General features: G+C 38.7%; 2 protein-coding genes across 5 annotated transcripts in view; one reads left to right on the top strand and one right to left on the bottom strand.

The window, feature by feature from the left end:
• RTF2 (replication termination factor 2) overlaps positions 1 to 26,932 on the top strand; it is a 51,225-nt gene that overhangs the window by 15,535 nt on the left and 8,758 nt on the right. The window lies entirely within an intron of this gene.
• On the bottom strand, positions 1,353 to 13,276 carry LOC140897036 (beta-1,3-galactosyl-O-glycosyl-glycoprotein beta-1,6-N-acetylglucosaminyltransferase 7-like). 3 transcript variants are annotated; one of them, XM_073309297.1, is made up of 5 exons: positions 12,950 to 13,276; positions 9,115 to 9,173; positions 7,313 to 8,347; positions 6,712 to 6,807; positions 1,353 to 5,642 (listed from the first exon to the last, which is right to left on the bottom strand). In XM_073309297.1, exons 3-5 carry the CDS (start codon positions 8,286 to 8,288, stop codon positions 5,416 to 5,418), a joined length of 1,299 nt encoding a protein of 432 aa, XP_073165398.1. In that variant the 5' UTR covers positions 8,289 to 8,347; positions 9,115 to 9,173; positions 12,950 to 13,276; the 3' UTR covers positions 1,353 to 5,415. The 3 variants fall into 3 exon arrangements, with proteins under 3 accessions (XP_073165398.1, XP_073165399.1, XP_073165400.1); XM_073309298.1 differs by lacking the exon at positions 12,950 to 13,276 and adding an exon at positions 9,713 to 10,830; XM_073309299.1 differs by lacking the exon at positions 9,115 to 9,173.

Below are 26,932 nucleotides of genomic sequence, written 5' to 3'. Positions count from 1 at the left end.
AATTTTCTCCTTTGTAGCCACCAGCTATAAGGCATACAGGGCGCACATAATGTGATCATGGTAGCTCAAACCTTGGAGCAACTTTGATGCAACATTCTGAAGAAACTGTGGGTGAAGGAGTAGCCACAATGAGAGGACTGACGAGAGGTTTACAGTAAACCAGGCTTGTCACTATAGTCTGTGGTCTGTGTTGCTGTTTTGAGGTCATCGAGTGGTGAAGATGCAATGGCACAACCAAAAAAAGCACTTTTTTTACAGTGTCAGATATGTTTCAGGCTTCCATGGGTGGGCCATAGGGTTGCCAACCCTCCCAGTTTTACCGGGAGTCTCCCGGAATCACGTCCTATCTCCCGGGGGCCACTGAAGCCAAACTCAGAGATTTTAGGCACTGAAAGTCTAGCGGAGCAGCTGGGCTAAGGCCTGCCCTGCCTCTTGCCGCTCCCAGAAGCGGCTGGCACGTCCCTGCTGCCCTGGGGGGAGGCTCCTGCGGGTTTGGGCAGCACACGGAGCCGCTGCTGGAAGTGCCAGCCGCTTCTGGGAGCGGCGGGGTGCCAGGGACCCTGCCTTTAACCCCTCTGCCCAGGAGTCGCCCAAGGTAAGTGACCCCTGGCTGGAGCTTGCACCCCACACCCCCTTCTGCATCCCAACCTCCTGCCCCAGGCTCAGCCCAGAGCCCCGCCCCCACACTTCAAACCCCTTGGCCCCACCTCCCAGCCCAGAGCCCACACCCCCTCCCACACACCAACCCTCTGTACAAGCCCGGTGAAAGTGAGGGTGGGGGAGAACGAGAGACTAAGGGTTGGGGGGATGGAGTGAGGGGAGCCTCAGGGAAGAGACGGAGCAAGGGTGTTTAGGTTTCTGTGATCAAACAGTTGGCAACCGTAGGCCAGGCCATGGTCAAAAGTGAAATCAAGATTCTTAACTTGGTTATACCCCTCTGAATAACAAGTGGGAGGAGCAAATGGAGATGTGAGCCACCTCAGGCAGGCAATCACAACTTCATCAAGCACTCAGTAGGAAGGCTGTAATGCATACAGTTGGCAATATTATTCAAGCATTCCTGCAGAGCAAAGACTGAACTTGAAGGGACCAAGGGGATTAATATGTATATTGGACAGGATGGGAGAGTGGGCAGAACCTTGAACAATGTACTTCTGTTCCATTGATTTGATAAATTAGCGAAATACAAGTTTCATTATGTTCTTCAAAACCATATTTAAGATTCTATTTTTATCCTTGCAATATATAACAGGCTCTCTGATACCAGGGGCATCTTTTTAAATATAACATTTATCATAAGCTGTGGTAAGGTAAATGTGAATAAATAGAAGGCGGTGGTTTTATATGCCATCTTTTGCATTTCTTTAACATTTTATTTTGAAAATGTTTCATTTTCAACAAATTTGAATACACTCTTGCTATAGTGCTTTATTTGAAATAATGCCTTTTAAACCTACACAAATATGCTTCTCTTGAAAACACAGCTGTTGCACATGTGCAACAACTTTCAGAAGTGTTTCAAATGCCTTTCATCCATAGAATCAGTGCATCTCTGATACATTATACAGCATACTGTTTCCTTGTACATAATCAGATTGACATGATAGATTGAAGTTTATTGAGTCAACAGTTTTTAAAAGTCAGTAAATGCAGATTGACATGAGACTAAAACAACCCTGAGCAATTTGCTGGTAAAAAACAATAATGTGCATTTAATAAATTTCCGTAAATATATGTTAATGCTGTTCTCAGCTCCCAGTCACATTAATGACTTGTTTTAAAATTGTGGTTGAAAACACTCAGTTAAAATACTGTTAAGGCTTTTACTTCAACGAGATTGTGCCAATTGAGAGTTAGGGATGAAATGTTTTTTTTTAAACTGCCCCATTGTGTCGACATTAGATGACTTCTTGCCCTCCCCCCAATTTTTTTATATGGAGAATTTTGCATTTAAACTATATAAAATATAGAAGAGCCATTTAAGGAAGGATCAGGCTTGACTCTGAACTTCTTGGCTTGCCCATTCTTAAATCGTACCTTAATACTATTTTAACGAGGCTTTTTTATGTACATATGTCAGCTGTAAACTAAATCTTTTTTCTCTGTTTTATTCTGTTAGGGCCAGATTCTGCTATCCATACACATGTTAATTGATTCCTTGCTACACAAGTAAACCACTAATTTAATTAATTATGGAGAAAGATATTTCTCATTGTGAATAAGGATGGCAGATTGGGTTGTTAACTTGCAAGCTATGCACTGTGAGTCCTTTATAGTGGCTCTGATAACAAAATGATTGTGATCATTACATTTTATTTTCTAAAACTTTGTGCAGAGCAGATAAATACACCTAATGTTTTATAATGGTATTTAAAGAGATGGTTCAAAGCTAATTTTGTTATGACTGATGCACATGACAAAAATCCCTAGTTTTCAATCAGTCTAAACAAAGTGAAAAATGCTCTTCTATTGAATTTTCTTGAGAAAAGGCATTTGCTAGTTTATCCTGTGATTCTAAACCATGAAATTCATAAGATTTATGCTGCAATGTATTTTTAAATAACTAAGTTGTATTCTGATCTTTTTTTTATGCCATGGATAATTATGGAGGCAGAGTTTGAATTTCTTGATTTGCTAAATAAATAGGGAAACAGACGCTCAGTGCTTATGTTAAAGTTCTTTTCAAATAAACCATGCTGCCAAGAAACCATTCAATAGTATGGCTCAGCTCCAAACTCAACCTCAGGAAGGGAAATCACTGTGGCCTTAGGTAAGTCACTTACCCTCTCTGTGGCTCAGTTTTTGCATATGGAAAGGGGGGAATAATACTTTGCTACCTCACAGGTATAGGTCTGACTTGACATGAGTAATTGGACATGCGTGAGGCCTTATTTGTTGAGAGACAGGATTAGGGAGGTAAATGGATCATCAAGCTGGAAACAGAATGTCTGGACACCCAGGGAACCATTTACAATGGACAAGGTCATAATGGATAAGGTAAGCCTTGAATATAAAATGAGGTAAAAAGTCAGTAGTGTTTGGACAGTGCATGCTGTATAGGGGTTTGTTCTTTCAAAGTCACAGAGCCAACCCCAAAATGTATGATGCAGTGCAAATGGGTAAATTTAAATAAAAGAAGAGGTATGCTGGGTAACTTTGGATGTGTGCCATATATCCACCCCTGACACTTGAGTCTGATCAACTCAGCGCAACTTTGCTGTATGCCTGACAAAGGAAGCTAAGTGACGAGACTGGAGTTGAACTGAGTCCTTGGGGGAACCCCAAAATAGTAGTGCCATAACTTGGATCCGCTCGTCTAGAGTATGTAATGTATACACCCCTTAGTGTGGGGGTCATAAGCTAGCATTTAGGGAAATGGCATTAAAAGGGTTTCAGAATTTAAATATGAAGAAATTAGTACCATGCTAGAGAATGGGTTAAATTTAAGGCAGCCCCTATAAACTCCCCAGAGAAATAATATGGGGAGACTGAGACGAGTGAAAAAGGAACTCCAGAGAGTGGTATCAGATGATTTTAAAAGTGCTTGGCAAAGCATGGCAGAAGTCCATTAAATACCATACATAAATAAATAGCAGAGCACAGCAAAGGTCTATTGAATGCCTCTAAAATTTTCAAGAAGCAGGACCCATTGGCAGCCATAGAAAAAAAATAGTATCTAGATGGAAGTCTCTAGATGTGCAATGTGTAAATAATAGTATGTATTTTATTAGGTCAAAGTTCACTTCTAGGTAATGTAGGAGTGTATTTGGGGTCATGGGACTGAGGTGCCACTGCACACATTTTTTTCCGGGGACACTGATGACTTGGATTTTTTTAAGTGGCCTAAAAAAATGGAAGTTTCTCCAAGAGATCCCTTTCATCAGTGACATAGTCTGAATTGTTTTTTTTCTTCTGCTGATGTGGATTTCTTGCTCAAAGGAGAATGGGCTGGCCTGAGAACACCAACACACCCAAACAGACTTGTGCCCCATACTCCTGGTCATTTCAGCGCAGGATTGAGGTAAGGCCTGCCAGGAGGGGCTTAAGGAGAGAAGAACTGCTTTGTTCCCCAGAACCAGTAGAGGAGTCCCAGGAAGTGAAGACAAGTCCTTGCCCAAAACTATGTGGAATCCTTGCGCTACTGCCTCTGTTTGTTGGTTGTTCATAGGGTCTGGATGGGGACACCACCTTCCAGATGCAGAACAGTGCTTCCTTTAGTCCACAAATGGATTTGGAGGTGGTATGCATGTCCATATGTGGCTAGATATTCTCTGAACTCTACAGCTATGTTTAGGTGTTGGAAAGAATTGGGCTGCCTGCATATATCCGCAGGCACATACCCTGTGGAATGGAAGTATGGGCCTGTTGCCCAGTTTTCAGTTGCTCCCAAACCCCAGGTACTGTTTGTACCTTCTTGCCCTGTCCCTGCTCCCATTGTTTTCCAGTTCCATTCAGAGATCTCAGGAAAAGAGTGCACCCCCAGCTCCAAACTCAACTAACAGCAGTTCTGCTACTGATAAATACCCTCCAGTGAAAAATATGCATGTAAGCTTCCACCAGAGCAGTGCATAAGTGATGTTGCCATGCTAGTGCATGAGCCAGGAAGTGCAACAGGCCATCAACAAAACAGTGGAATTGACTATATACAAAGTGCTGACAAATACACAAAATAAACTGAGAAAATAGCACGTGTGTGTATGTATATGTATACATATCACTTGACACTTGACTTTGTTTTAGAAATTTAGGCGTTACTTGTAACTCTCTTAGGTTAAAAAAACAACTCCGTGAATGTTTTCAACCTACACTGTCCCTTTAAGACTACTGTACATAATCATCTCCCTTGATTCAAAATAAGTTACTTACTAGATATAGTTAGAGACCACTTTAACTTTAAAATCTTAATATTTTGTCTTTGTTCAGTCTGTGCTTCTTATTTTCTGTTTCAGCAACTTGAATGGTGCTTTCTTCAGGGACATATAGAACAATGATTTCCCCATTGAATGAATCATTTTAAGGAGTAGCTTGAATTTTCTGCTTCTCTTTGATAAGTCTCATATGTAATCATATGGTAGTTTATTCAGGTGTAGGGGGAAAAGCCACTTCTTCCCTTATTAAAAATTTGTCTTCTGATCTTTTTGTCCATATTCTTCAGAACTTTCTCAAAAGAAGTCTGTACTGAAGTAATAGTGGTTCTACTCTACTCAGTAATTAAGGGTTTCTTAACACGGTTAGGAACTTTCTTACAGTTTGTAGTTCCCAGAGATGGTAGTTGGTGAACAACAGAACAGGAGCTGGATTGATAATATCACCTTCCCTAAATATAATTTACATAGAGAACTCTGCACTTGTTAAAAGACATGTTGTTAATTTCTTCCCATTCTTTCCCCTCAATATTTTAGATGTTCAGTAGGCTCAGACATTCAACTTCATGTTAAAATAGTTACTTTCCTGAAAATGCCAGTGGGCTTCTAGTGGGACTTCAGCTTGCTGCAGTACTTTAAGCCTATAGCGTCTCTCTAGGCAGTCCATAACAAGTGGATATGTTGTAGGCTCAAACTTGTTGGCAAATAAATTAGGTGATTCAATGATCCATTGTAAATCTCCCAGTCCATAGACACAAATATCTCGGATGTAATGACCTGCAAAGACAAAATGTAAATATATTAACAATTCCCAGCTGACTGAAATGCAGAAGATACACAAATGGGGAATAATGAATTAGATGTTTTTTAAAATACTTTAAGGTGCTACTAACATAAAGGACAAATAGATATATCTGCTTATGAAGCACGGTTCAAGTAAATCTAAAGAATATTACTGTTTAGTTACTTATGAAAACAAGGGGCTACATACTGTTATTGATTTTAGGCAAAGGGGTGTACATTGTACTCAGACTTGCTGCTTCAGTGACACATTGCAGTGCTTCATGTTGCTCACTTGACCTGTTGGTGGTCTGATTCCATGCTCTCCTCTGGGATACAACAATCCATTCTTCTTGTTTTATCCTGTACCTAAATTTCCTGTATGCTTAGTTTATGGCAGTTGCAGGTTTAAATGAAAGTGGGTGATTGAATACTCAACCAGGGTCAAACTGCTCTTTAGACATCACTATATTTCTGCATTTTTGCCTATTTTTCTGGACTGCACATGGGCCAACCCTGAGTTACCTTATGGGCACATGCACACTCACTCGTTCAACATGCATATTTGTCAAATGGATGACAAGTAAATCTGTTCTTCTGTTTAAGACTGGAGCTACTAAGGTTAGTGCACTGGATACACGCTCATTTAATAGGTGGGAATTATGTGAGTGTGCAGTGGCTTGTAAAAACACTAGTTTAAGATTTAATGCTACTGAAACGTAAAATGTGTGGAACTCTGTCATTAACTCACTTAATTATAAAAATATCTTCTTAGTTGGGGGTTAAAAGAACAGTTTACTAAATAGGTACTGTAACAGTCTGCAGTATTCTAAGACATCGAAAGATAGTTGGACTGGGTATAAGAGAGTAATTTAGTATGGTTGCTTTTATTTGATACTTTAAAAATAAAATATCCATGACTGAGACATTTCATGGATAGTTATGAAACATAAGAATTATTCTGCAATGGATATTAGAGCAAGTGCATCAATTTATCTGATAGTGGTATTTCATAAATACAATATGTTTTGAAAGGGCCTAGTTCTGTTTTCAGTTATCACATTACCTTTGCAGCCATTATGTGCAACTCCTTCTTGATCTTTCCATTTAATAGCTCGTATATTTCCTTCCCACTGTGCATTTGGTGTAGCAGCTGGAGCATCTTAAAAAAAAAAAAAACCAAAGCCAAACAGAGTTTTGTGGGTTTTTGTTTTTTTTTTTCTATGTAACACAAATAATTTAGATTCTTTGAAGCAGTCTTTTAAAAGTATTGCCTTATTGTTTCTTCATTATACCGATATTAAAAATAACAGAAAATGGAAGTATCTAATAGGTTTGCCCAATTTATTACTCGATTAGAACAAGTCATTAATAGATGGGGGGTAGGGGACATGCTTAAAAGCTGCATTTTTCTAGCCCAGTGACTAGTGGTCTGCACTGCCATTTGTGAGACTTGTTTTACTTCAAGATTCCATCTTTTATTTCCCAAACCATCAGGGATGTGGACACTGCAGTACATCCACTGAGGATGCAGGAAATAACCTCTGCAGGTGATATACAATGGCACCACTGGGTTCCAAAGGGAACCTCATCACCCTCCTGGGGTGAAATGTCATAATAATGTGGGACAAGGAGGCAATTCATGGTATAAATAACATGTGTCTTACCATTTAAACGATTCAGTGTGACCCAGTAGTGCTCATCTGGACTGTATGTGTCTTTTGACCATTCAAGCAAATCTTTTGCACGTACGTCAGTCAGTGTAAACTCCACAAACTTTCTGGTGAGTACATAGTAAGCAGTACCAAAATATATAGTTAAGTTATGTGGAGGATCATCTTTCATATTCTTGGTTGGATACACGTAGGATGTTCCTGAATGTACATATTCTTTGTAACTAAGATGCGTCCTATGTCTCATATGAGGAGGTTGGACCACCCCAGGAGTCATATTTTTATCATTCCATTTACTTTTGATGTACTGTATAATTTCTTTGTTCGTTTTGATGGGATAATCCTGGCCACACAAATTAATAACATAATTCCATTGAGTTTTAGCATTAACTAAATCCTTCATACAATTAATATCAGCTTGTAATCTTGAAAATCCTGCATAAACAACATTTTCTCTTTTTGATGAAATAAAAATGTTTTCAAAGCAGTTAACTAGTGTTTGCACTGCGATTTTATAATACCGTGGTGACTTTTCATCTATGTGTATGCAGTATACATTCTGAGGCAGATAAATGGCTCTGAGTAGCTTCACAAACATTTCTAACTCCTTATGAATTGTGATGATATATGCCAAGGAGAAGTTTCCTTCTTCTTCAGACAGTGGTCTTGTTATAAAATGCAGAGTCTTCAAGACTGTAGAGCAATTGCATGGAGTCCGTATGCAGTCAGGCATTTCAGGTTGGTGAATCATCTGACAAAAATTTCCAATTTGAGGTGCTGCACTTTTCCCCTCAAAAAGCGCTGAACAAAGCTCATCTGGATAAACACCACATTCTGCTGTATCTGGGAAGGATTTTTGTTCACTTGGTTCTTTAGAAAATGTGTTTCTTACATAGATAAAAGTGAAGATGAAAATACAGAGTCCAATGCACATTAAAAATCCTGATTTTGTTGCATCAAGTTGGTTCATTTTTTGCTCTCTAGAAACTTTCTTCTGACCATAGTTCAATTAAACATACTTCAAATTACCTAAAAGGGGGGGAAAATAGTGTTTTAATTCCTTTAACCTGTTAAAGGAATTGTGCATTTGTAGATGCAGAAATTGTATTCTTAGTATTGCATAGAAGTGCTAAATTTCACAAGCACCAATATGGGAAGGCAGTTAGGAATAAGTGTCACATTTTAAAATAAACTTTAACTTTGTTTCCCCCACCCTGTGTTCATCCTTATTGACAACAAGGAGTTGAACATATCCGCTGTTGCATTTTCCATAGATTCCAATTATTACTTACATTAGCTGTATTTTTGTTTTTTCTTCTGTCAGCCCAAGAGTTATTTAATATTTTAGTCTCTTTTTACAGCTGTTATTAAATGGATGCTCCTCTGACAGGAGTAGATAGGACATACCAGATATGTTTTGACAATACTAAAGCTTCATATCTCTCTCTGTGATATGTTTTAGCTGTAGAAAAACTACTAAAATAAGAGCCAAAGATCACAGTATGATCCACAAAGGTATCTCTATAGTTTGTTTGTTACCATCATTATAATAAAAAGTGAGCCATGGTTCATTTGGTTTTTTGTCTGTAACGTCTTTTAAATTAGTGCTTTTGAATACAAGACCTAAAACCACAATGCATTTTCTTGTTTTTAAGCTTGCTTAAACCTATCCTTAAAAGACAACAGCTGTAATTTACTTTCTAATATGTATAGATCAGTCAATTCAGTTCTGTTACAGCAAAACGGTTTAGAATTTCATGTTGTATATGTGAAAATATATATATATTTACAGATACCTCAGATCATAAGCATGACATTACAGCAGTCCAGTCTCCCAAAGTCATTAATCCTTATCCTTGAAGTATTTGGCATAGGATATATAGAAAAGAAAAGACTGTCAATTTCACTGAATCTCATCTGATAAATATTATTTTAGGACTTTTAAGTTTTACATGTAATTGTGAAGACCATTCATGCTTTCTACTGCTTTATGTAATACTTTTTTTAACCTTTATTTAAGTTAACTGCTTGTAGCAAAATATTGATATTTCACACATAAATATAGCATATTTTGCATCTGTCATCACTTGATATCAGAATTTTTCATTAGAATCTCATGAACAAAGAAAATCAATGCAGTTTAGTAACCTAGATCTTTCCATAGCTCTCTTGCAATCTTAAGATTCATGCTTTTGTTAAAACAAAAGTTTCTCATGTCTTTCAAATAGAAGGACAAATAAAGTAATGTTGTTTTCTAGCTTCTAAAGCATTACACACAGAGGATAACACAACTCAACACAAATCAAAGTCGAAAATTGGAGATCTTCTATAACATATAATCTTTAAATCTTATTAGATTTTTGGCAAATAATGTATTTATCATATTGTCCTTACTAAAGAGCTCAGGATTTCAAGCTGGAAGAATGTCTTATTTTTCCCCTTCAGCACATTAATCCATTTTCTGGAACGATGAATCTAGACGGAAGATTCATCCATTTTGCTTTATGCCCTAACTGTGCGTCAGTCAGCAGTACTCTTCAGTATGCACTGAACACGCAGGCCTAAGAACAACATCAGGAAATCAGGTCCCAGAAGAATATTTTCTTAGTGGCTCATAAGGGATATGTTTACTTTGTAAACATATATATGCAAGCATGATTTTAAGTGAGCCCATTACATCTCTTGAAGCTGAACAATTCAGCACTCACACCAGCATCAACCTTTTCATGTTGTAGAGAAAGCAAGACGAGAAGAATGTCTTTGAAAGATAGACACAAGTGTTTTCACAGCAGAAATGAAACGTGACAGGCACTGGAAGTGTAGCCTGCTGCCAACTGACTAACAGATCCAAGAATGGGTTAGTATAATGGACATTATGTACCCAGTAGAAGGGGTTACAGGGTGGAGGGTTTGTTATAGTAGGGTGGCATTGGCTTTGTCTTAGAGCCAGAAAAACTGTTTTATAATGAGTGAATTATTAAAAAGAACAAAGAAGTAATTCTGAATCAGTGAATGGTGGGATCTCTAGGGCATGTGTCACATGGGACATTCACTGTGCTGGACATCAGCATAAGTATTGCATTGAAGGACAGAAAATGCAAAGTTATTAAACGATATTGAAAATCCACTAGCATATACATTTTTATAGGACTGCTATCTATATGCTTTAGAACCAGCTTAGGAAATGCAACATCTCTGTAGGAGGTAGAATTCTTTTCTTAATGGATAGATTTAAAAACTGAGAAGTTACTGAGAAATCAAATTATAGTCTGTTTATTATTACTTATATTTAAACTGACTTTAAAACAGTCAAACCTATAAATAGTATCCTCTAGGGGGTTTTGCATGAGATTATTAGGACTTGTCTTGGGTTTTTCTATAGTGCTTAGCACTGTAGTAGCTAAGCATTATAAAGAGTTTTGGTTTTTGTATAGTATCAAATATATACAGCACTTCACAAACATGTAAGAAGAGAAGATTCCTTCCCCAGTATATATTTCTTAGACATTTTAGGAATATGCATAATATTTTAATTCCAAATGTAAAAAACAAACAAATGGTGAAAAATCCACTTTAACATTTTTTCATGGAAATATTCGTAATCTGTTTTATTTATTGTAGCACTAACTGGCCTCAGTCAGGATTGGGAACCTAGTGTGCTAGGTACTGCACAGAGCAAAAAAAGTCCTAGGCCGCAGAGTTTACAGTCTAAGAAAGATAAAATGCATGGAAGGATTGAGAGTAGGAAGGACACAAGAGAACAGTAACAAGAATATACATAAGTTTTACATAGGATATATAAATATCAGAAGTCTCTGCTAACAATCTACCTAGATGTCTTTAACTTGACAGTGTCCCCTTAGTGAAGGTGACTGTATTTAGTTTAAAATTATAGGGATGGTGTCAGTGGTTTATTTTCACTATAATCTCATTTTTCTTGTGCCAGTTGTTACTTAATTTTTTTGAAGGTACTGCAAACTTTCTTCAGTATGCTTACATTTAAAGGCAAGTAGAGCATTATGGTCAGGTTGAAATTCCCTCCTTTCTGCACAAGGCTTGAATAGGCAAGCTTTCTGTGGAAATACAGAATTCCAGGTCACCCATCATGAGGCCATGGGGCTAAAACACAAGCCCTCCACAGTCACTATACCAGCCTGAAAGCTGGAAAAACAGCTGTTGCTCTTTCTGTGCTTCTCAATGGGAAGTTTGGGCCACTGGATATATGAATATCCTGTAGCCCCTATCTGACCTTCCAGGCAATATATTGAGCCAATATGGAGAGCCTCCTGCAAAGCCATTCTGCCCATACCTCCATCTGCCCTCAAAGGGGCAGTGTGTGTGGAGGACCTTTGCTCAAGCCCTCTGTACCTGGGTGAACTTGAATTTGCATATACTAAAACAAAAATATCTACAAGTATCATCATAAGCAAAGAGTTATTATGGTTATATACCTGATACTCAGAGTAGTTTGTTACGTTATGGCCAGTACTTTCAAACTTCGGTACCTATGTGTCTTGATTCAGAGGTGCTGAAGTCAATGATTATTTCGGGTGCTTGGCACCTCTGTTTGGTATAAATTTTAGGTGCTGAATTCAGGCACTCAATTGAAAATTTTGGTTAATATGTTAAAATTCCAAGGTTTGTATGTGGTAACTTTTCTGGATTGTATGTGTGTGGGGGAGAGGGGGAACTATTGGTAGCATGCCACATCACTGTATCCCTAAATCAGCTACTGCATATGCACTTGTGTATTTCGTTAAAGTTAAAGTTTAGTTAAACTTTTTAGTTCACACATCTTCATAATTCAGTGAATCAAATGCCTTTAGAAGAGAAAATATTATAAAGAAAGCAAGAGGTTAAAAAGCACTTAACCTGAGTACATATATATATTAAAAAAAACTTTGAAATGAAGCTTATCTGATTAGAGAGAGAGTTATACAACAGATGGTGGTAGAATTATATAGGGAAGTGAGCAATAAAATTCTAGAAAATGTTAAAGTCTAAGCCTGCATTCTGAAAGAAAGTAATAGTAGTGAATGTCGCTTTATTATATCCTTACTACTTATGACTTTTTTTTTTAAATAAATTGTTTTGAAACATCTTCTGTTCTGGAACTTATCCTCAAATGAGGTAAATGAAAATTTTGCTAGATTGGACCCCAAATAAATACTTTCTTTGAAATTAAAATCCTTTTGACGCTAAAAAGTTGAATACTGGATCCGTACTGCCTAGAACATCAAAATGGTTTATGAAGACTAATATATTAGCTGTTATCTTCGTTTGTTTACTGCACAAAATTTTTGAGCACTGCAGTTTAATGCAAATGCTAATACAAAAGCTATAAAACACTGGGTTACGCAGTTGTAAGAAAATGAGTTGTTTGCTAGAAACCTTAAATTGCAGTTACAAGATCTTGAATTTTATGAAGGCTTTAAAGCTTTGATTTGTACATATAATAATCTTTCTTCGTAAACATACATAACAGGAACTGTATTTTTCAGACAAACAATATATTGAAAAACACTTTTAAAACTAAGTGTAATGCTTTGGTCAAAATTAAAGCATTCTTTATAGTTCTCTTAAGGGATGTAGCAATAAATAAATCTTAAAACCCTGCTTATGGAAACTCACCTTGTACAAGAGAAGCCAGATATTTGCAGCAGAATTTAATAAAGAAATCCCATGTGTAATCCATTGTCCTTCGTGGAAAATTCAGGCTAAGTCCTTCATTTTGTTCCTTATGTTGTCATGTGAAATCAGTTAAATATTAACATGAAATGATTTCCTGGTTAGTTCACTTAACTGCATAATATTTGTTCTGCAGTAGTCCCTTTAATATTCAGAAGCAGCAATGTCCTCTAACGTAAGAATGAAAGGAAGCTTGAGCTTCTCTGGTTTGGTTTTGTCATTGCTCTGACGCAGCCTTTTAAGGAAGTAAAAATCAGTCTGAGATCTGTAGAAACTACATTGTAGCTGATTATAAATAGTATTGCTGTGGCTTTAACCTCTGGGTTGCTATCACAGCACTGTGAATGATGTGGAAAAAACCTTATGCATCTCTTAACTCTTTGTCTGCTGAAACTTTCCAATTTAAGCAGACAACTGAGTATAATGGAGGGGTGTGTTTGGATTTCCATAGCAGCTTGAAGTTTAAAAACAAAACAAAAATCCTAGAAGAGACACTTGCCTTTCTTTGCATTCTCCTAATCTAAATATTTCCCTTCTGCTTTTATAAAATGTAACACTTGTTACATAAGTAAAAAGATAATAGATAAGCCCAGTAGGGGCTGAGGAGCTTTTGGGTATGAGAACTACCTTGAGAGAGAGAGAGAGAGAGAAATATTTTGTGTATTTGCCGTCTAAAAATAATATGTGTGAGTAGGTCTACAGCTGCACTTTTGTCACTTTGATTGAACAAAAAGTCTGTTGGTCAGAAATAAGTACAGAGATGGCCTAGAAATATCTTAAGGAATTGCTGCAGGCACTCCAAAAATGAAAGTTGCTGACTTCAAAGGAAGCTCTGTATACAGAAAGAAAAGGAGTACTTGTGGCACCTTAGAGACTAACCAATTTATTTGAGCATAAGCTTTCGTGAGCTACAGCTTACTTCATCGGATGCATACTGTATACAGAGTTGCAGCATAGAGCCCTTAATAACCAATAGCACTATTGTTTTAGAAGCTGTAATGTGTTAATTATCACATCTCTGCAGTGAATATTGTTATGTGCTGGATGACCGTTCCTTTCATAACTAAAATAAGGTTGATATTTTCTCTCTATTTCATTTGCATAGGGCTTCATGGATCCTATGGAAATGAACTGCAGAATTCAGATAGTATCCTAAATCATGTTTCTGTCATTTGTTTTTACTGTTTCTCTTGTTGCCCCCCCAAAAAATAAAATCATTTTGCCACCCAGTTAATTTTGCTGAACAACCTCCTTGATGAACAGTTTGGAAGAATTATGTGTTAAGACTTTTGTGGGGTATTTAGTCCTGTACATGATATAAATGACAGATGTCAGCCTCCTTGAGAGACTCTCTGGCAATCAGTCTTGCCAAGGCTTCTGGTCTTTGAAGTACTGTTTTGTATTGACCTAGAATTGAAGGCTGTGCACCCTGTGCAGAGCTGGGGGGCTCCTTTGCAAGAACGACACATGTTGTCTTTCTCACAATACAGACGACATTCAGGCAGACTGGGTCAGCACAGTATTCTTGGAGGGAGTGTTCCACTGGTTGTCACTGTTGGGTGGTCTGTTTAGTCATAGGATTGACTAGTGAAGAAGACCACTCCAAAGAAAATGTTTCCCCCTAGAAGTTTGTTCAGCAGTAAGAAGTTAATCTTATCCAAATATATTTTCAGCTTTCAGCAAAGAGCTTGTACTTAGAATTAATTTGGAGGCCACTTCACCCATCTGAGGGCCTGTACGGAAAAGTGACTATCTACTCCTGCATGACTTTGGGTTACTGCAGCACTTGAAAAATTTATCAGGCACTTATCAGCTAGCAGCTTACTGGCCAAAGGGGCCAATAAAAAATGTGAGGAAATGGGGATCCACCAGGCAGATCCAAGAACAATATCTTAGTGAGAAACACAACCTACTTTTTCCCAGCTGCCATGAAGAGGAAGATGCTGGGATTCTTACAAGGGTGTTGTCCGCAGACTATTCTTGAGGATCTCTCTTGCATCAGCCTCTGACAAATCTGAAGCCTCTGCTCTTCCCCAATTGCTGTTTTCTTGCTCCTCTCCCTCATTCTCCCCCACACACAAACACAAAATACATCATGAAGGTCTGTGAGCAAGGATTGACTACTGTGCCACTCCTCTTGACTCCTTCAAAAGTTGGGGGAAGGAATTCATAGAATCATAGAATATAAGTATTGGAAGAGACCTCAGGAAGTCATCTCGTCCAATCCCCTGCCCAAAGCAGGACCAACACCAACTAAATCATCCCAGACAGGGCTTTGTCAAACCAGGCCTTAAAAAACTTTAAGGATGGAGATCCCACTACCTCCCTAGGTAATCCATTCCAGTGCTTCACCACCCTCCTAGTGAAATAGTATTTCCTAATATTCAACCTAGACCTCCCCCACTGCAACTTGAGACTATTGCTTCTTGTTCTGTCATCTGCCTCCATTGAGAACAGCCTAGCTCCATCCTCTTTGGAACCCCCCTTCAGGTAGTTGAAGGCTCCTATCAAATCCCCCCTCATTCTTCTTTTCTGCAGACTAAATAACCCTGAGGAGTTCCCTCAGCCTCTCCTTGTAAATCATGTGCCCCAGCTCCCTAATCATTTTAATTGCCCTCCGCTGGACTCTCTCCAATTTGTCCACATCCTGTCTGTTGTGGGGGCACCAAAACTGGATGCAATACTCCAGTTGTAGCCTCACCAGTGCCGAATAGAGGGGAATGATCACTTCCCTCTATCTGCTGGCAATGCTTCTACTAATACAGCGCAATATGCCGTTGGTCTTCTTGGCAACGAGGGCACACTGCTGACTGATATCCAGCTTCTCATCCACTGTAATCCCCAGGTCCTGTTCTGCGGAACTGCTGCTCAGCCAGTCGGTCCCCAGCCTGTAGCAGGGCATGGGATTCTTCCTTCCTAAGTGCAGGACTCTGCATTTATCCTTGCTGAACATCATCAGATTTATTTTGGCCCAATCCTCCAATTTGTCGAGGTCACTCTGGACCTTATCCCTACCCTCCAGCATATCTGCCTCTCCCGCCAGTGTAGTGTCATCTGCGAACTTGCTGAGGGTGCAATCCATCCCATCATCCAGATCATTGGTAAAGATGTTGAACAAAACCAGCCCCAAGACCAACCCCTGGGGCACTTCACTTGATACCGGCTGCCAAGTAGACATCAAGCCATTGATCACTGCCCGTTGAGCCCGACAATCTCGCCAGCTTTCTGTCCACCTTTTAGTCCATTCATCCAATCCATACTCTTTTAACTTGCTGGCAAGAATACTGTGGGAGACTGTATTAAAAGCTTTGCTAAAGTTAAGATATTGTATAAAGCTAAAATTATTAATAGGTATAAAAGGTACATTTGTACCTATTATTATTACCATAGCTCTTAGGAGCCCCAGTCTTAGACCAGGACTCTGCTGTGCTAGCCACTGTACAAACACAGAACAAGAAGGTGATTCGTACCTAAAAAAGCATATAGTCTAAGTAGTTGAGGTACAAACCCTGATTTTTGTTATGTGGCAGGAAGAGAAGATTTTTAGTATAATGAAAACTTGTTAAATATTGGTACTAAAAAGGCTTTTTTCTTATGTAATTTTTTTCATATCAATGCAATCAGCTCAATTCTTATTTTAAAAGATTTTCATTTATTCTAAAAGCTATTCTTTTTATACTTTAAGTTCTGGCTACCTACTGAAATCAGAGTGTGTGTGTGTAGCTAGTTGTATCTTCTGTACCTATTGAACAATTATTTGAATTGTATAGGTATTAGACCTTCAGAATCTGAAATTACCATTTTTGTAGTAAAGCGTGTGTATGTGTATCTATCTACATATCTGTAAAGTCAGATTCTGAAGGCTTTTGGATGCCTATTGCTCTCACAGTTGAAATAATTGTTTAATGTAACCATCTTAGATTAGGTAACTTCAAATATATAGTTTGACTAAAGAAATTTAGACACATTTTATAATTAGAGTACTTACAGAAAAGGAACACAAATTGTGAGCAACTGAACTGTAACATTGCTCATTCTCGTGCCTATTTCCTGCTTGTATTCAGTGTCCTACCTTTCAGCAGTTACAACTTGAATCATACGATCAGAATTGATTTGGCTGTGTTTTTATCCATGGGAATTTCCTTCAATTTTTCTCTGATTCGTCTTCTCTGCAAGATGTTTTAACGAGAAAAGAGAGGCAAAGTCAGTCGGTAAACGTGTTCAGTAGTGTTGTAGGCAGTTTCAGTTTCATCATCATCTAGATAGATTATATAAAGGCATGCCTTCTATTGTTCTGAGACAACACCTTTAACAGGAAACCTGATTGTCAATAGACGTTTTGCACAATCAAAGAAACTCAGAAACTTCAAAATCAGAAGGGATCATCATGATCATCTAATCTGACCCCCACATTGCAGGCCACAGAACCTCACCCACCCACTCCCATAATAGACCTCTAACTTTTGGCTGTGTTACTGAAATCCTCAAATTATGATTTAAAGACTTCAAGTTACAGAGAATTCACCATTTAAATCTGCAACCCAAGCCTCATGCTGCAGAGGAAGGCGAAAAACCCTAAGGGTCTCTGCCAGTGTGACCCAGAGGAAAATTCCTTCAGACCCCAAATATAGCGATCAGTTGGACCCTGAGCATGTGGGCAAGACCCACCAGCCAGAAACTGGAAAAGAATTCTCTGAAGTAACTAAGAGCCCTCCCCATCTAGTGTCCCATTACCAGCCGTTGGAGATATTTGCTACTAGCAGTAACAGCTCAGCTATATGCCATTATAGGCAGTCTCCTCATACCATCCATAAACTTATCAAGTTCAGTCTTGAAACCAGTTAGATTTTTTTTTTTTTACCTCCACTGCGCCCTTTAGAAGGCTGTTCCAGAACTTCACACCTCTGATAATTAGAAACCTTCACCTAATTTCAAGCCTAAACTTGTTGATGGTCAATTTGTGTCCATTTGTTCTTGTGTCCACATTGGTGCTTAACTTTAGTAACTCCTCTCCCTTCCTGGTATTTATCCCTCTGATGTATTTATAGAGGGCAATCAGATCTCCCCTCGGCCTTCTTTTGGCTAGGCTAAACAAGCCATACTCTTTGAGTCTCCTCTAATAAGGTAGGTTTTCCACTCCCTCAGATTATCCTAGTAGTAGTAGCCCTTCTCTACATCTGTTCCAGTTTGAATTTATCTTTCTTAAAAATGGGAAACCTGAATTGCACACAGTATCCTAGGTGAGTTCTCACTGGTGTTTTGTATAATGGTTCTAACACTTCCCTATCTCTACTGGAAATACTTTGCCTGATGCATCCCAGGACTGCATTAGCCGTTTTTGTAGCCATATCACATTGGTGGTTCATAATCATCCTGTGATCAACCAATACACCAATTTCTCTTCCTTTGTCACTTCCAACCGATATGTGCCCCGCTTATAGCAAAAATTCTTGTTGTTGGTCCCTAAATGCATGACGTTGCACTGCATTTCATCCCATTTCTATTATTACAGCTTACAAGATCGTCCAGATCATCTTGTATGATATTCCGGTCCTCCTCCGTTTTGGCAGTACCTCCCAACCTTACGTCATCCGCAAATTTTATTAACACACACTCAGTTTTTGTGCCAAGGTCAGTAATAAAAACGTTAAATAAGATTAGTCCCAAGACTGATCCCTGAGGAACTCCACAAACACTCTTTCCAGCTTGACAGTTCACCTTTCAGTATATCCTGTTGTAGTCTCCCCTTTAATCCGTTCCTTATCCACCTTTCAATTCTCAGTTTAATTCCCACCTTCTCCAATTTAACTAATAATTTCCCATGTGGAACTGTATCAGATGCCGTAGTGAATTCCAGGCAGATCTACTGTATTTCTCTTGTCTAAAAACCAGTTATCTTTTCAAAGAAGGTGATCAGGTTGGCCTGGTATGATCTACCTTTTGTAAAACCATGTTGTATTTTATCCCAATTACCATTCACCTCTATGTTGTTAACTACTTTCTCTTTCAAAATTTGTTCCAAGACCTTGCACACAATTGAGGTCAAACTAATAGGTCTATAGTTTTCCAGATTACTTTTTTTCTATTTCTTAAAAATAGGAACTATATTAGCAATTCTCCAGTCATAGGGTATGACCCCCGAGTTTACAGATTCATTAAAAATCCTTGTTATTGGGTTTGCAATTTCATGTGCCAGTTCCTTTAATAGTCTTGGATGGAGATTATCTGGGTCCCCCAATTTAGTCCCATTAAACTGTTTGAATTTGACTTCCACCTCAGATGTGGTAATTTCTGCCTCCATATCCTTGTTCCCATTAGTCATGCTACCACTCCCTCTAAACTCTTCATTAGCCTTATTAAAAACTGAGGCAAAGTATTTGTTTAGGTGTTGGAGCATGCCTAAATTATCTTTAATCTGTACCCAGTCCTCAATGCTTAGCAGCCCCACCTCTTCTTTCCTTGTTTTATATTTTTTTATATGGCTATAGAACCTTTTGGTTTTAATTCCCTTTGCAATGTCCAACTCTGCTTGTCTTTTGGCAGTTCTCACTTTATCCCTACACTTTGACCTCCAAGAGGTAGTTTTCCTTGCTGATCCATCCCAGCTTTCATTCCTTGTAGGCTTTCTGCTTTCTCTTACTCACCTGTTTGGGTTGCTTGCTCATCCAGGTTGGTCTGCAACCCTTCCCTGCAATTTTTTTCCCCTTGCTTGGGATGCAGGCTTCAGATGGTTTCTTCAACTTTGACTTAAAGTAATTCCAAGCCTTCTTCACATTCAGATCCTTGAGTTCTTCAGTCAGTCCACTTCTCTAACGTGTTCCTTTAATTTTTTAAAGGTAGGCCTTTTGAAATCAAGGACCCTAGTTGCAGATCTATTTTTGTTTATCCTTCTATTTAGTTTAAACTTAATTAGCTCATGATCACTTGACGCAAGATTGTCCCCTACAACCAGTTCTTCTATGAGGTCTCTCAGTACTCACCAATACCAAATCTAAAGTGGCATCACGTCCTGTTGATTCAGCAACTATTTGGTGAAGAAATCTGTCAGTTATCACATCCAGGAAAATCTGGGCCATACTATTGTTAGTAGCACTTGTCCTCCAATCTATATCTGGGAAGTTAGTCTCCCATAGTCCACACAATTCCCAGTCATGTTTTTAATGAAATTATTGTTAAAGAGGTGCCTATCCATATCCAAATTAGATCCCGGGCGTTTGTAGTATACTCAAGGGAATGCACTAAGAAAGCACTAGCCCAAGGGAACCTCTAGTTGCTTTCTTCCCTAAAGTGATTTTGGCTCAAATAGATTCTGTCTTATCCATTCCATCACTTCTAATTTCTTTACAGTCTACCTCATCATTAATATACAGTGCACCATCACCTTTGCCTTTGTGTGTTTCCTGAACAGCACATACCCTTCAATAACTGTATTGCAGTCATGAGTGCTATTCCATCATGTTTCTGTTATCCCTATATCTGGTTTCACTTCCTGCACCAATAGTTCTAGTTCCTCCATTTTGTTACCCAGGGTCCTTGCATTGGTGTACAAACATTTTAATGGTTGCTGCTTGGCTTTGCCCATTTTCCTCACCCAGCTGGGTGTAGTCATTCTATTGCCAGTATCGCCTACCTGACTGTTAGTGCTCAGACCAATGAAGCTATCTTTCCTCTTAATGTACATTTTCCTACCCACTGCTCTTCCGTTCTCCATTGCGGTATCCTCTTTTACTTGATGTTCCTCCCTTTCAATGTTAAAATCTGGCATGGAGATTACATGAGCATCTCCCAACCATTTCCCCCAGAGTTTCTAGTTTAGAGCTCTTTTAATCAGTTGTGCCATCCCATGAGAACAGTCTTCTGTCCATGAATGCCTCCCAGTAGTCAAATATCCCAAAGTCCTCCTTAAAGCACTACTGCTTGAGCCATCTGTTGATCATCATAATCTTGTCTCGCCTTCGTTCTCCTCCTTTAAGGACTGGTAGAATCCCACTTCCTTATTTTTTTAATTCCAGACTTTCACATTTTAGCTGATTTGTTATGAAACATCATTTTTTTGTAGCACAGAAGGCAATATTCAGAGGAAAAAACTTTGTGAGGCTGTAGGTCCACTGACACGGCCAACTTAAAAACCTATGCAATGTTTTTGTTCAAAACTACAAATAACAAACTGCTTCTGGTGGAGCAGTAGAGAAAGATGGAGTCTGTTTTTCCATTGCATGCAGTGTGCTGCTGTTTAAAAGTGCAATCTCTCAAACTGTCCTCACTTTACCATATCTTGGAAGAATTTGGTCACTCTAACGTAACTGGAGCTGGTTGCTTGTTCAGATTTTTCACATTGTGCCTGTCTGCAAATTTAGTGGTTATAATTGCAAAATTAAAGGCACAAGCAGTAACTTAAACACTTGAAAAATATTAGGGGAGAAAAACTTTTTAAAGGATCTTCTAATGCCATGAGGTACTATGGCAGTAAGGTACTGGGAGATGTTGCGGTGACAAGGTTGGGGTCATGGAGATGCATGTATTGGTTGCAGTAAACCCTGAACAGAAAATTATTGTATCTGTCTTCCTGGGCATGACCGAAAGGACGCGACAGGTAAACAAACCGGCCCGGCCCGCCAGGGGCTTTCCCTGAACAAGCAGCGTCCCAAGTTTGGGAAACACTGGTTTAATGGATTATAGGGTCATTTTGTATGATCATCTGAGAGCAATACTTCCAAAAACAACAGTTCATCCTTGTGTAAGGGTGTCTGTATTTGATTCTTTACCTACTAAGCCTCCAACTGGACTTGATTGTCTTTTTACAGGACTTTTACTGACTCAAGGGAAAGATTTTTAGTAACCTCCATGTATTCCCCACTTAATACAAAGACATATTTGTCTTGACTGCCAAGCTTTCTGGTGTCCCGGATCACAAATGACCAAGAGTATAAGAATATAACAAGTTGGTAGTGTTGTAGTATCTTATCCACCAGCAGCTGAAATATGAAGTAGGTAGGAGCAGCAGAACTAGTGAGACATTTATCTTACTGTCAAAGTGGTTTTCGGTACATATCTTTCTAGGCCTTACTTTTTCCTTCAAGGTTTCTTTTCCTTCTGTGTTAGGATTAGTTTTCTGAACCATATGGCCCCCATCTTTGAAATTATGGAGGGGAGAGGTTACATCTCAACAGAAAAATTAAACAGACTTCAGTCAAAATACTGCATAAATGTTCTTATAAACTCATGGGGGGAGAGGGGAGAAATGTCTATTAGACAAACAGTTAATCCCCTCTGGAAATAAATAAATTAAATAACAGACAATTAAGGGATTTGAATGGAAGGGGAAAAAAAGCAGAGAATTAGCATTAAGCAGTATGGGCATGGTAGTATCTTCCTGGCCAGCCGAAAACATTTCATCTTACAGAACATGCAAAGACAGAAATTGATAGAGAGAGATTAGATAAGGAAATTCCACTAACAGTTGCCCTTTGTGTGTGTGAAAAAAAAAAAAAAAAAAGCATCTGCCAAGTGATAGTGGATACGCACAATGAAACATTGTTCTTAAAGTATACGTAGGCTTGGAAGGATTCGATTTTTATTGGTAAATGTCAGTAAACAGATTTCACCATACACACACAAACCATCGAAAAAATATTTGTCGATAGAAATTTACAGACAGGCAAAGTAAGTAATGCTGCTTGATAACTTTTTAGAGTTTGGTTTAATGATATTTACTTGGTTTATTTTGACATGTGAGGTTGACAGTTTGTATTTTAACATTTATAAAGCTTTCCTTTTTTGAATCTGTATCTTATTAAATTTGTCTGACCCACCCCCCGATATTTCCTGCAACTGTGAACATTTCAAAAAATTAAAAATCTGTGAAAATTTAAAAAAAATACTTAAAAACATGAACATTGGTATTATCCTTTGAAGTTGTCTTTTGCCAAGTGTAAGTGTCCTTGTGGATCTCAATGTAAGTTCACATATGCCTCATGCACACGAGCCCAGAATCTTTTCAGAATAGTAGTAACTATGAGAAAGGGACTGAGAGACTTTTTCCATTGGACCATATGAACTGGAACTATAAACTCACTGAACATTAAATCTCACCAAATGAGGGTAAATCCATCCTCATCATCGTATCCACTCATTATCCTCCATACCTGAACATACCCATTATATGAACAACATACCCCCATATATCAATGTCTGTAATTTTGACCCGTTAACCTTTTACCCCAATCGGGGATATTGCAGATTATGTATTCCTTACTCCAACCGATCCTAAAGTGAACTTTGCACCCCTTGATAATATGTACTTTATTGGCTGATAACCAGAAATTATGGTTAAACTCTGTACTGTTTTCCTTTTATTTTAACATCTTAATAAAATTATTAAATCTGTATGCCCCCACACCACAAGGTGAGGCTCTTTGCCCCAAACACCTTGATAGCAGACTCTAAACCGACAGTGTTTAAACTTGCCCATTGTGTGATGCTTTTATGCCCTTAACTGACAGCCGGCAGATGCCTATTGTGCCTCGGGGAAGCACACATCCCCAACAATCTGCCATTCCTTCTTGTCCCACATCTGAAAATTGAGAGACACTAGGGCTCAAATTACATCTACTTGAGCAATCCATGAAAGTAATGTTTGAGCCTGGAGAAGAGATCTACCAAGTCAGAGTAGAGGAGACTATCCATGGCAAATTTTCCAGTAACCAGACAGTATACCCCAGTTCCAGTGGGGAGAAGAAATCCTCTAAAAGGGCACCCGAGCCACTGCTACCAGTGCCAGGATCTCAGAAACTGAACAGAGCACCAGAACCCTCGGCATTGTCAGCGTTTGTGCCGAGTGCATCAGCACTTACTCTAGAGATCTGGAATATATGCCATCTACTTCAAGAAGTGCTGAGCATAAGCACAGCTCTGAGCATGCAGTGGAATCATCTTGCAAGGAAAGCTCAAAATATTCATCAACGTTGAGCCCAGGGAACAAGGTACTGACTGAAAAGAAAGTGGAGGAAATAGTGACACTGGTACCAATCAAGACCAGCACCAGTACAGACAATGGCATCAATCAGCAGACCTTTCCTAGTAGAGAGAGAGAACTCAGTAGAGAGACTCATTACCTCTCACATCTGCATCTGAGCAGGCAGCAGCCCTGCATCCAATGGCACTACTGTTCATGGACATACTTCTTCTTGTCATCTCCAAGTTATACCTTCTCCGCTCTATCAAGAAGGGAACCTGCTCGCATCAATCAGAAAAGGGCCCTCTAGGGAGTTCCAGACATCCCATGCCATGCACCAATGCAAGATTGACAATGGACTAGTCAACTGCAATCTGGCCAGTACTCTTATAACTTGCCACTTCAGTCATATTGGCCTTACGGGGGGCCCACCTTCCGATATGTCCATCTCAGGTTTCAAGGAAGAAGACAAAGTCCCTTGCATCCACAGGTTCACTGGCCATACCAAGCTCCTCACACCTGAGCTAGAGGAAACTCCTTGTTTTAGGCACAGGTGGTTCTGGAGACACTTCATTTGCCCTCCCTACCAAAGGCATTTTTATCTTCTCCTGATGAGACAGTCAGATCAGTCCTGACACTGGCTTGAAATGATTTTAAGGCCTTCCAGAACTTGCTCATGAGGATAACTGAAACCTTGGACATCAAGACAATGGTGATCCAAGAGAACATGCATAAGCTGTTTGACATCCTCAGGACCATCAATAATTGCCCTTCCAATCAATCAGGACATAATAGACCCAGCTAAAGGGGTTGTAGCACACTCCAGTTTTGTTTTCCCTCCCCCTCAAAGTTAGTAGAAAAGCACTACCACCAAGTACCATCTAAAGGTTTTTAACAATTTTACATATATCCAGGATCTTTAGTAGTATTTATGGTTCAGGAGAAGACAGCTCATCTGAGGAGACTCTGGAAGACAAGAACCCTCCAAAATTGGACCACACTGACACATACTTGAGAACCAGTTACTGACCCTACAGTCGGTTGTGATTCTTTGAGATGTTGGGTCATGGGATATAGTCTGACTATATCTTCTGTTCCTGCTTTTCATGGTTCTCAGCAGTCACAGGCTTCAGATTGTGAGGGAACTGAGGGAAGATCGTGGTTGCTCAGCCATTTATGTCCTTGCATGGGAGCACAGGGTGCATGCATGGCTCTGACACACTTACTCAGAAAAGATTCCAAACTTGCGCAAAGCTACTTCAACATTTCAAAGATCCACTGTTATTGTAGGGTAAGTAAGTGTTCTTTCTATGAATTAAGTTGAAAAATGCATGGAAGAAAACTTTGTACCTCATGGAGATTAGTCAATGTACATACAGGGCATTTGGGTTGTAAAGCAATGTGTAAGTGCTTAGTCTTACATGTATTGGATAGAGTAGATCAGGAATGCAGTAGTTGAGAGACAAGAGGAGGAAAATAGAAATTATATCAACTCTAATATCTTGTACAAGTCCCACTACCTTCATTATCATCTTTTATCCACACAACCGCCTTTCAAAAAAATTGCAGTTTGATAGCTATGCCATTGTGGAAAGCAAATTGCCCATCAGTCTCTCTGGAATAAACCTCTGAAAGGGTGATATCTTTATACTTGTTTCTGATCAATACACAGAAGTATTCACTTTAAAATATTGCCCCGTTGAGAGAGACAAATTTCAGAGCAGAATTGGCATAGTTTAAAATATTAGTTAAATACATTCACAGGCAACAAGTCAGCGGAAAAATGCCAGTGTGCTTTTGTTAGTTGCATTTGTAGAAAAAAATGAAGTTGATTTCCTCTTTAATGGATTATGCAAGAAAATTAGAATCTGGACCTGTTAGAAAAATCTACAACTGGGACAGAAAATGTACAATGGTACCATTTAATTAAAAAAAAAAAATCCAGGTAAGATTACTACTGGGAAGAGAGAAATAGTGGTGTAACTATGCAGTTTCTGTACCTTTTTGCATGGAATAGGGTTTTGTACAAATTCAGAATTTTCTAATACACTTGGAATATTTTTAGAATTTTCTATGCAGATTGATACATTAATTTCTTGTAAATGTAGTTATTTGTATCTTAAGTGCATGGTTCACCATTAAGATCATCAGTATTTATTATCCCTTTGAAAGGATGTACTTGTGGGATGGTTGTTTCTGCAATAGACCAAAATACTGAATTTTTTCCTTCGACTGACTAGAAATCATGGTGGCTATAGTTTAATAGCTATGTTTTATGGTCTCTTGTATTTAGAAAATACTTCCGATCATCTACTTTGAAAGAGATTTTCTCCTTTTGATTTAGCAATTGAAAAAAAGAGGGGAAAAGTAAGATAAGAATTACCCATATTGATGTAATGGAACAAAAGAATATTGCCAACTTTGTTTTCTAGTTTAGTTTCTATTACAGGAAAAGCAATTGTAATTATGGTAGATGATGGAAATTTAGAAGTGATAAAACATTCATTAAAATCATCTCATTGTCCTGTTAAGACAAATTAGTAGTTAGTACAATAGCATCACATTCCTTCCACTATGGCTCTCTTGCTGTTGTTTTTTCCATTACTATCCTTTGTGCTGAAGGCTTTATTAATCCAGATTAAGAACTAATTTCTATGTACATTGCATGTACACACCAAGTGAAGAAAACACTTCGGACAGCAAGGTCAGAATCCAGAAGCAAATGACTTTTTGGAGGGAGCACCAACTGTTAATGGTGGTTACTGTGACACCAGTACTAACAGTGTCACAGTAAGACGATATGAATCAACCACGGTAGTGCTTACTGCTGGTTTGGGTCTACTTAGTGTATATTATCTGCACATGTGCAGTCGCCAGTTCTGCTGCGTGCAATTTCTTGCCCCTTCGTTTTAAGTCTGCTGGAGGGGCAAGAAAATTAACCCCTGTTGTAGTAGATGATTGAATTCAATCTA

This window comes from Lepidochelys kempii, chromosome 13 (assembly GCF_965140265.1).
Source record: "Lepidochelys kempii isolate rLepKem1 chromosome 13, rLepKem1.hap2, whole genome shotgun sequence".
In the NCBI taxonomy this organism is placed as follows: Eukaryota; Metazoa; Chordata; order Testudines; family Cheloniidae; genus Lepidochelys; species Lepidochelys kempii.
Note: the sequence above shows the minus strand (reverse complement) of the source record. Positions and strands in the feature narration are given on the sequence as shown.